This window comes from Humulus lupulus, chromosome 2 (assembly GCF_963169125.1).
Source record: "Humulus lupulus chromosome 2, drHumLupu1.1, whole genome shotgun sequence".
NCBI classification, from domain to species: Eukaryota; Viridiplantae; Streptophyta; class Magnoliopsida; order Rosales; family Cannabaceae; genus Humulus; species Humulus lupulus.
In genome coordinates, this window is record NC_084794.1 from 97101014 (window position 1) to 97112447 (window position 11434).

Below are 11434 nucleotides of genomic sequence, written 5' to 3' on the forward strand. Positions count from 1 at the left end.
TATATATATATATAAAAAAATCAATCTTGACTCATATGCTAAGAACCATATTATTTTTCTTTTAAATACTATTAAAATTCTTTATTAAAGGGTAAATCTTTACATCAATATAGACTTATATATGAATATTTGAAATTGAGAGATATGTTTGAAAAATTATTATATATTGAGTTGATGGCTAAATTTTATAAATTAAAATTCTAATCAGATTTTTGTATAAACATTTTTGTTCTTTTATATATATATATATGTGTGTGTGTGTGTTAAGTCATGTAGTGTATTCTAATAAAATTATCAATTATCAAAATAGTGTCTAATATTTTATTTGTTACATGAATTTATAAAATTTATTGTCTTTTTATTGAAGAGGATGGACAATACTAATTTGGTAGATAATGATTTACAATCACGTCGAAAAATAGATTTTGAAAGTGAAGATGAGATATTGTCTTCAAATGTTGATATAAAATCTCTTCATTCTAAAATTGATGAAGAGGCAATACCAAAGGTTGGTATGGAGTTTAATACTGAAGAGGAAGCTTATAATTTTTATAATGCATATGCGTATAAGATAGGTTTTAGTATTAGAAGGAGTAAAATGCATAAAGATTTTTTAGATGGACTGATAATAGATAGAATATTTTGTTGCTCATGTGAAGGTCATCGAGAAAAAGATAAACGGGATGTTATAGTGAAATCTCATCGTGCTGAAACGAGATTTGGTTGTTTGGCAAGAATGAAAATCAATTCTCGTCAAAATAGTAAATATCGTGTGATCGATTTTGTTATGGAACATACACATGTGACATCAAGTCCTAGCAAAAGTCATTTACATAGATCTCAAAGAAGATTGACTGTAGCCCAAGATGCCGAAATTGATTTAGCTAACATCTCAGGAATTACTCCTAAGGCAAGTTATGATTTAATGGCTAGGCGAGTTGGTGGGTGCGAGAACCTTGGATATACTATTGTTGATTGTCGAAATTATTTGCAGAGTAAACGAACAATTCAAATGAGAGTAGGAGATATTGGTGGTATACTTGAATATCTTCAAAGTATGCAATTAGAAGACCCTACTTTTGTTAGTGCCATGCAAGCTGATGAAGATGACATGATAACCAATATCTTTTGGGCAGATGGAAGAATGATGACAGATTATTTCTATTTCGGTGATGTTGTTTCCTTTGACACAACTTACAAAAAAAATAAAGAGTGTCGATCGTTCGCAATGTTTCTTGGGGTGAATCATCACAAGCAAACTATTATCTTTGGAGCTGCACTATTATACGATGAAACTGTTGAAACTTTTGCTTGGTTATTTGACACTTTTGCTAAAACAATGTCAGGAAAAAAAGCCAAAGACTATTCTTACTGACCAAGATGCAGCAATGGAAAAAGCTTTAGAGTCTCAATGGCCAGAAACAACTCACCGTTTATGTATTTGGCACATATATCAGAATGCTGCAAAAAATCTTAGTGGGGTTTTTCAAAATTTTGGAGAATTCACAAAGGATTTTAGTAGTTGTATTTATGATTATGATGAGAAGGATGTTTTTATTGAAGCTTGGAATAGTATGCTTGAGAAATATGATCTTAGAGACAATAAGTGGCTAAAAAAAATGTTCAATTTGAAGGAAAAATGGGCATTGGTATATGGAAGAGAGACATTTTGTGCAGACATGACAACTACTCAGCTGAGTGAAAGTATGAATAATGTAATTAAGAATTATGTTAGCTACAAGCATGAAATACCAAGATTTTTTCAGCATTTTCAAAGATTAGTTGAGGATCGTCGATATGATGAGTTGAAGGCTGATTTTAAAGCAACTCAAACTTCATTGTCATTGTCTTTGCCAATAGAAATTTTGAAGCATACATCAATTGTTTACACTCCAACTGTATTCAGAATGTTTGAGAAAGAATTTTGCAAGGCTTATGATTGTGCTATGAACATTAAAAGTGAGAATGGAACAATGTCAGAGTATACAGTGACCCCTCATGGAAAGGTTTATGAGCATATTGTTACATATGATTCTTCTAATGATACAGTGACATGTGGTTGTAAGAAATTTGATTTTGTAGGAATTTTATGTGCACATATTTTGAAGGTATATTCATATAGGAATGTCACAAAAATTCCTTCTCAATATATTTTAAAAAGATGGACAATGCATTCAAAAACTGGAATTTCTTCAATTATGCAGAGCAAGAGTGTGTCTGTTGAAGATGCAAAAGCAAAAATGGCAAAACGTTACAAAGAACTTTGTAGAATGCAAACTCAGCTAGCAACAAAAGCCGCTGAAGATGAGAAAGCATACAAAATTGTTGTTTCTGCGTTTAGTAAGATTTTTATAGATTTGGATGCAAATGATAGAGCTCAAGGGAAAGAGATTTCAACTTCTACTACCAGACATAATGATATTGAAAACAAGAACAATAATGGAATAAGTGATCAAATTAAAGGGTTTAAGACTAAAAGAAAAGCTCATGGTGGATCTAGAAGAATTAAAGGTGCACTTGAGAGAGCCAAAAATAAGAAAAAGATGGTTAAGGAAGATTCTCCATCACAACAAGTAATGTTAACTTAGTTTTAAATATTGTCATTTATAATTGTTTTCACAGTCTCTCTTCTAACTGTATTTTGATGTGCTATAGGATTTTCATGAACAAAAAGCAAATGATCAAATCAATAATGGAAGTGGAATACCGTTTTTGTCTTCTAATTATTTTCAAGAGAATATGTCATCTTCATCATCAAATATAGCTTCCTTGCAATAGAAAAAAGTATTTATATTGTCACATCTGTCATTTATTCTATGCTTTATTTATCAAACTTATTTTCTATAATAACGTATTTAAAATCTTAATTTCAGATTCTACCATATACTCATAATTATGATGGTTATGAAGATCTAAATGAGAATACAAGTATGACTGAACTATTGCAACAGGTAATTAATTGTGTATGTATCCATATATTGTTTGCAGACATAATTTTATTAAATATGATGATATTTACTGTAATTTTTCTTTTATGCAGGCTATCTCAACTCCTACTACATTTCAAAGATTTAGTGGCAATTATTTTCAAAATTCACCACAGTGATAATGAACGTTTTGCATTTTGATATATGGTTTGAGACTTTATATTATAAACTCTTTGTGATCTTGGCCAAACATAAAGAGTTTTTTGTTTTAATATAAATTTTTCTATGTTTTTGTTAGTTTGGCAGTTGATTATTAAAATCTATGATGATTTTTTTTTAAAGTTATCTATGGTGATTCTTTATTTTGTATTTGTTGTCCTTGTTGGAACTTTCCTTTGTTTGAGGCTCCTCTTCTTTGATTTGGTTCAGTAAAATTTTACTCCACGTTTAAAATTTTCGGTATAATAAATTTTTGTTGGTTCATAGTCCTATTTTCTTTTATTGAATGAATTTTATTTGATATATATTGTAATATATGTATATATGTATATTATATATAAATATGAAAGTGGAGAAAACTAGCAGAGAAATTTGGGAAGAGACAGGAGAGAGAATGTTGCATTTAGAAGAGATTGCAAATATTTTTTTATTTTTTTCGTAAGGGACTGCAGAAAAGAGGTCATTAATTGCAAAGAAGTCCTCTTGCACTAACGGTGGTGTTAAAAGTATATGAGTTAATAAAAAATCTGTTAAATGTATATGTGGTATTTAATTGAGTTTTCCATATATAAGTGGTTGGGACAATAATTGTGACAGAAAATTTGGTTGCCAAAACTACATGATTAGAGTGAAATTAACTGATCGGTTTTAGTCAGTTTCAATTTATACACAAAATAAACACTAGTATACTTTAAAAGTTGTAGCTAAGTGGAAACTCACATTTTCTTCTTATTACATGTTCAAATCCCTTTCTTACCAATTTGAAATATATTTTATAAAAATGAAATACAATCAAAGTGCATGAACACCTCAAAGAAGAGATGAAGACAAAACATTATACCAACATATAGTTTGTGAAATATCTTAAAATAATTTATATATGATCAATTTTCGGTTTATCCATTTTCAAAATTTATAAAGACAAATCAAAAGTGACCATTGTCTCATAAGACCAAAATCGACTACCGACCGACAATTGATGCAGTTTTAAACGATCGATTTTGGTTGAGCAATTTTTGCGTACACCCCAGTTCCAAGGCATGCTAACTTGACTTCAACATCTTTTTGACTTAGCAATGTAAGGTGTTATTATACAAAGGTTACTATAGTACAACTTGCAAAATTGAGATCTGAAATGTGCAAGAAATAAGACTAGGATTTTTTTTTCTTTTTGTCAACAGCGAAAACAAGAACCCAACTTCCTCCTCCACACATTTATCTCAACTTCCTAATTGCTTGACCAACATTTGGTAATACAAGACATAAATTCTTTTGATGTATACAAACTACACCTCAACTATGCCGCAACAGTAAATCTAACACCTCTTATCTTTGCCTCTTCAAAGGCCTCTTTGACGCAGGTCAGATAGTCAACCTAAATTCTGAAAATGATGATTCAGTTCCTATATCATAAACACAAAGTTATCTACCTTCCATTAGAGTAATGTTCCTTGCTTGATTACTATTCAGCATATCATTCTGTGGTAAAACGTCAACCAAATCCAACATGCAACTGTTATTGCAGCTTCCATGAAAGACAACATCGTCCTCATGGATGTCTGGAACTGCTACCATGCAACTGCGAAGATCTTAAACGCTGGTCATCCTGCAATCAGGGTTACAAAATCCATTACAATAAACCATTTTAAGTAACTATTGGCATCAAGAATAACTGTACAAACCATTATTGCAAACTTACCGGCAAGCTGTAGCTAAAGCTAGTTTGTGGACGAAAATCTAGTTGCGCCTACATGATAGAAACAAAAATCAGAAAACAATTGTGACTTAAGTAAACAATCACTTGTTATGAATTACTCCATGAATTAAAAGTGCAATACCAGCCCGTGAATACTTTGTTGAGTACCAAAATAACCATCGTGGCCAGGTGCTATTGAATTGAGCTGTCCCTACAAGCAAACAAGCAAGACTTACATAACATCTTAATTAAAGTACCTTTTATAAGAATGTAGCTCACTTCTAAACTTCTAAACATCCTTGCCTCTGTGATTTTAATTTTATTGTAAATTCCAAATGGGATACTAAATTCTAAAACTAACTTTAGCATGCCATACCAGCCCCTGCATACTCTGTGGATTAACGTAGTAGCTGTCATTGGGTGGCTCCATCAAATTCAACTGCACCAACGATCAGCATCAGCAACATATATATAAAATATCATTAAGAAAGAGTACCTTCAACAACAATTGTATATCTTAGCTTATGGTGTGAGATATTAACACCCATACCAGTCCTTGCACATTCTGTTGAGCACCATAATATCCATTTAGAGTTATACCATCTGAGCTTAAATTATCCTACAGGCGTGAAAACCCACATCAAGATAAGACAATGTTTAAACTTACTGCATAGGGCAAACCAATTTTTCTTTTTCAAATTTCCATAAGAACAAAGCAAAAACATCCTTTCAAATCGCTAAATGCATTAATGAACATTAAAATATCATTCTTATTGTTATCAATTCATGTCATTAGCAAAAAGTTGAAAGTAGAACATAACTTATGTAGAAAGGACAAACCATTTGTGGTAAGCTGTCTTGTGCCTCAACTAGTGTAGGATCAGGCTCTGCTTGTACCTGAATTATAGCATGCATCAAATTGGGATTTAGCAACCTAGAAAGTCACAGTAACATAAAATGCCAACAATTATCAATCTTAACACTAACCTTCCTTTTCCTATTTGTATTCCTCTTCCTAACCGTTTTAGTCGCAAGGCTTCCTTGGTTCTCTTCTTCAGTTTCACAAATAGTAAGAAAATTGCTGCTAGATTCTGCAGCAGTATTGATGGAATTATTCACATTAACACAGTTCTTCAAAGCCTCCACTAGTGCACGGAAAGCAACATTATAGGTGTCTTCAGATAACGATCCTTCTTCACTCAGTTCAATGGCCCACTTACATAATTCATTGTAGCGTTGCACCCTACTCTGTATTCTTCCCGTTCCTTCAGCTGTTGATTGCCTGCCTTTCGCATCTTTCGTCCACCTTTTCAAAATATATTGAGGTGGAATGCTAGAGAGGCCACACATTTGGAGAACAATTAGCGCATGCCTACAAAGGAAACCCTTGTATTCAAACAAATGACAGGAACAAGAAACATCTGACTTTGTTTCATTCCATGTTACAAAAAAGTATTCATCCTTTTCACAGTCTTGAACTCTAAATATGCTAGTGGTTTCATCTCCGCTTTCCTTTTTTGGCTGGCAGCCAACCACACCCAAAACCTCAACTTGGAATTTCTTAAATACAGCATGAGTATAAACTGTTGACATTTGTTTCTCCCAAGGGGAAGGGGATTTCAATGCCGGTTGTTTGTGCAGTGTATCAAAATCCGCAATTTCTTCCTCTTCGTACCTGTTTTGTAGAATTGCCCCATACTGTTTCACAAACTCTTTCAAAGTAATCTTTTTATGTATGTATTTGTCAAAGAAGGAATTCATACTTTCAGATCGCTGAGTAGTACACATGCCAGCAAAAAAAGTATCCCCCAGACAAGAAGGCACCCATTTTTTACGATCATCATATAGCGTTCGAATCCATTCATCATCCTGTAGTTCAAATCTAGTGACCATTTTCCACCATCTCATGTCAAACTGCTCACTTGTGGATGATTGAAAGATGCACTTGTGGAACTTAGGCAAGAAATTTTCATGCAGTTTGATTACATGAGCAAGAGTTTCCGGGATCTTTTCCAATATTTGCCAAAGAGAATAGCAGTGACGTGTGTCTGGGAAAACTTCTTCAATGGCTACCTTTAGAGCTTTGTCCTGATCAGTAATAATTACTTTGGGAGCTTGCCCATGCATTGCTCTAAGCCATGTCTTCATTAACCACACAAATGTTGATTTAGTCTCATCTGCAACCATTGCACAACCAAGTAACATGGACTGAAAGTGGTGGTTCACCCCAACAAAAGGAGCAAATGGCAATTTATCGTTGATTTTAATGTAAGACGTCTCAAATGAAACAACATCATTGAAACTGACATAATCAGTCCTACTTTTTGCATCAACCCAAAACAAGTTTCTTAAACGCTGCTCTTCATTTAAATCAATCGCAAAGAAAAAGTTGGGATTCTCCTTCTGGATACGCTTGAAATACTCTAGCATAACTTGAGCATCTCCCTCATCAAGACCCAAATAGCGGCCTTTATCAAACTGAAAATTCATCTCAGCTCGAACAGACCCAGCATTTTGATATCCGCCAGATTTTCTAGACATCTCAACATACATCTTTCTAGTTCGTTCACTAACAGCGTGCAAAATGTCAATATTATTCTTTTCAGCTAACTTTACATTCCTATGAATCCGAAAATGATATGCTAGAGCAGGTAAAAGTTCATGATTATGTTCCTTTATAAATTCATGAATTATCCACTTTCCATCTGACCTTCGCTTCACATGCATGCTGGCTTTGCAGTCCGTCTTTTTGACACTTGGACGCCGACTACTACCACCATCGGATTCTGGTGTCACACCATATCTAGAACATGCAAATTTGGCATCAATAAACTCTTTTGACTTCTTCGAACGTCGACTGTTTTTTATGGAAGTTGTGAATCCCATAGACTTGGCATATTCTTGATAAAATGAGTATGCTGCCTCATTTGATTCAAACTCGATGCCATTGCGGGGTTCAAAATCTGTATCCCCTCCAAACATTACAAGGTCTCTTTTAGGAGACCTGACAAGTCCAGCATCTCTGCTATGCACCCCATCCACAACATCAATCATCTTTCCATTCATCCTAACACCATTTGCATTGTCTCGAGAATTCATAACAATTTCAACTGGATTTTGACTTCTGTCCATCCTAATTGCATTAAGCAAAAATGTAAATTATCATATGTCTACATGGGCAATCTCCATGTGAATAATCAAACATAAACAAACAAACTTCAAATCAAAAATCTTGAACAGGAGTAAACAAAGAAATTAATAAACAAACACTAGAAAAGAATGAGAGAAGTATAAGGTGCAAAAATAGGAAGATAATCCGTTTGAAGCATAATTGTGAGTCCAAAATCTACAACACCTTTCTATGACAGTATAGCACCATAATATATCAGGCATTTGACACATGTATCTATCTGAAATTATTTTTAGAAGGAAGCTAAACACCAAGTCAAGATACCAGAAAATACTTATAATAGTATTTGCTAAAACTGATATGCACTCCTCACATGGAAAATTGAAATTAAATATAAATGCTTGGACAAAGTAGGCCACAAAGCCACATAACTCCACAGTCTCTACTCTTTGACATTATGCTAATGACTCCTAACTGAATTTTTTAATTGTTATTTATTTTATTGTATTTTTTATTTTTAAGAAAAAACAAACTAAAAAACAGCTACATATCCTTCAAAACTTGAGACCTTTGTTTGCAATCAAAACAACAATTTCATTTTCATTAGTTTTTACAAAGTAAATACCTCAGCAACAAAAAAAATACCATTCTTTCAACTTCTCACAAAAAGAACGTAAATAAAACTCCTCTGAAAACATCACTGCTAGCTTACTTATGCATATATACATGTACATATAATACTATATTGATTAGAAATCGACATTGCTATCTATCTAGTATGTAAGAGAATATAAAATAAGAAATAATAGATTTTCAATAATAAAAAAAAGCATGCACAAACTTTAGCACAATGAGCCTGCTAGCATTGGTAGTAAACAACTCTTGCAAAAGCGCTCCATTTGGATCAGCTTTGAAATCAGATTTCATTTTTTAAAAATGAAACCTATTTTGGTCACAGAACTCAAATTAGTTGCAGTAATTATAGCATTAATATCTAAATTATCTTATCATACAGCAGAATATCAAATCATGGTTACATTCTTAGCTAAAATTCCTGATTCAACTATCTGATTTTTATGTACAAAAAAATATATATTTTCTTTTCCATTTTGACCTTATTTTCCTAGCAGCCAAACATAGCTTAGAGAAAGAGAGAGACCTGAATTGCGGGCGTAGTAGAATCGGAGAGACGAAGCCGAAAGCACGGCGAGTGAGAGAAAGCGCGAGTGGGGAACAGCATCAAAGTGAAAGAATGGGAAGAAATTAGGGTTTAAAATCCACTCGCTTTGTTTCACTCGCTTCAATCCTGGTCTTTCTTCTCCGCGCGTCGTTCATTTTGATGATAATAATAATATCTTTCTCTTTGTTTTTGGGAATGTTGAAGGTCCAGTTTTTTCTTTTTGATCCAGAGCCACACGCGTGGCTACGCACGTGGACCGCCACATGAGTGGCGCGTGCAGATGACACTTGTTGTAATTTGTAGTTGAAGAGTAGAACCTTTCCCTGTGTCAAAGGCTTCGGCTTTTCTATTTCACTTTTGTAACAAGGTTATAGCATTTTTATAGGCTATGCCCAATACCGCTTTAGTATTAACCCGTACAATTAAGTAATGAGATTTTAAGAGTGATGATATCTACACTCAAATTTTATATATAGTGATGTGGCAGTTTAGCTTAGCCAATAATTTATATTGAAATTGAGACTCACTATTTTAAAATATAGTAATATATTGCTGTGTGTAATATTTTGGTGCATATTTTAAGTACAAATATATTAGGACTTCAATTTGGCGTAGTTTCTTTTAATTCAATATCTTTTGTAACAACACTGAACAACAATTCAACCTACCAAAATAAAATTAAGAATAATTTATTCTGATAGAAATTTTCTTGTCTAATTCTCCAAGAGAATTTGTACCTCATATTGATCGTCAATTTAACATGGCATCCCACGTATTAGCTAAGGATGCAATTTAGTTACACAATGAGCTTTGTGGATAGAGAAAATCTCTCCTCTAATTTGTACTATGTTTCCATTAGAATCTAAATAGAAATAAAATATATTACCGACAAAAAAAATGAGATTTTTATATATTTTAGGGTAAATACTCAAATGGTACTATGTGTTTTATCGAAATACAAATTTGGTACTTATGTTTTCAATAATGATCATTTGATACCTTGTAATTTGATATCATACTCACTTGGTACCTTATTTCTTTTATCAAAATATATACTTTGGTACCCTGAGTTCAAATTTGCTCTACAAAATTTTTCAATATGATCAAATTACCCTAAATAAATAAGTAATCAAAATTTATTGTGAAACTGAAGAGTTTAAACGGATTAAGATTATCATCAAATGGGACCCACTTGGAAACACAAACGCCTAAGCCATTAAAAATGAATTTGCCAAACATGGGTTAGATTTTACATTCCCATTCCCATCAAACCAAACCCCCATACCAAACACCCGCTTAGGGTTTGCTATCTAAGAAACTATAATCCCCAAGCGACATAAAATATTGGGGTTTGCTATCTAAGCAACTATAAGCCCCAAATGACTACAAGACATATTTATATATACATATACATATTATAACATAAACATATAAGCACATAAGATATATCCTATTTTTCTTACCAAAAGCCGGGATATTTGGGAAAAATAACGGGATTAGAAACTCCTATAAACCAACAGTAAAATGGTGAGAATCTTTAAAGAATAAAGATGAAATGAGAACTAAACCATCAAGAAGAAACTTATCAAGAAGAACCTTAAGTTTCAAGAACTTAAATACCTAATCAAGAATCATAAACACGAGTTAGGATCTAAATAAAAGAAACTAAAGAAAACTATAGAATCATAAAGAACTGGACTTAAGGAATAGGAATACCTTGAATGACCTTATGGATTGGTTTAAACCTCAATACCGAAATCACACTATTTTTCACTTCCCAAGTGTTTATAAAAGCTTAGAGTGATAAAGCTTTAACCCAAAACCCAAGTGTATCTCTCTATAGTCACACTAGCACCATGGAGGCTCTGATCAAATGCTTGAAGAATGAAGAAAATGGCTGAGCACTAGGTCCTATTTATAGAGTTCAAGGAGTGAAACCAACCCCTTTTAATTTGAATAAATAAATTATTATAAAATGAAAAATATTTGAATTTTCATTCAACTGATGCCCAAAACTCGGTCAAAATCATTCAAATGCAGGTTTAAGTGGTTAAGGGTATTTTTAAATTCAAAAATCAAACTTTAAAAAATACATACATGGAGCCGATATATCGCCTCCCCCTGTATTCCCAAGCCTCGTTCGATCCTTCATGCAAAGTCGACGTGTTTTCCGTATCTTTTGTAGGCGATATATTAGCTCCTATCACTACAAGAAAAAAATACTTTCAATAAGATCGTAAAAGTATTATCAAATATATACCATAACACTTTTTAATGTGTTA

General features: G+C 32.8%; 3 protein-coding genes across 8 annotated transcripts; 2 read left to right on the plus strand and 1 right to left on the minus strand.

Annotated features, from left to right (window-relative positions):
- Positions 1-370: 370 nt before the first annotated feature.
- On the plus strand, positions 371-1375 carry LOC133814553 (protein FAR1-RELATED SEQUENCE 5-like). The gene has a single exon (XM_062247500.1). The coding sequence runs from the start codon at positions 371-373 to the stop codon at positions 1373-1375; it is 1005 nt and encodes a 334-aa protein (XP_062103484.1).
- Positions 1376-1388: 13 nt separating this feature from the next.
- Positions 1389-3106, plus strand: LOC133814554 (protein FAR1-RELATED SEQUENCE 5-like). Its single transcript, XM_062247501.1, has 4 exons — positions 1389-2108; positions 2205-2573; positions 2874-2951; positions 3041-3106. Exons 1-4 carry the CDS (start codon positions 1389-1391, stop codon positions 3104-3106), a joined length of 1233 nt encoding a protein of 410 aa, XP_062103485.1.
- A 1088-nt stretch (positions 3107-4194) lies between these two features.
- On the minus strand, positions 4195-9483 carry LOC133818260 (protein FAR-RED IMPAIRED RESPONSE 1). Of its 6 annotated transcripts, none has more exons than XM_062251029.1 (8): positions 9132-9483; positions 5830-7966; positions 5683-5739; positions 5393-5461; positions 5204-5281; positions 4985-5053; positions 4846-4893; positions 4195-4752 (listed from the first exon to the last, which is right to left on the minus strand). In XM_062251029.1, exons 2-8 carry the CDS (start codon positions 7939-7941, stop codon positions 4696-4698), a joined length of 2490 nt encoding a protein of 829 aa, XP_062107013.1. In that variant the 5' UTR covers positions 7942-7966; positions 9132-9483; the 3' UTR covers positions 4195-4695. The 6 variants fall into 6 exon arrangements, with proteins under 6 accessions (XP_062107013.1, XP_062107012.1, XP_062107010.1 ...); XM_062251028.1 differs by having other exon boundaries at positions 4985-5047; positions 5219-5281; positions 5830-7975; positions 9132-9482; XM_062251026.1 differs by having other exon boundaries at positions 4985-5047; positions 5830-7975; positions 9132-9482.
- Between the last annotated feature and the right edge of the window lie 1951 nt (positions 9484-11434).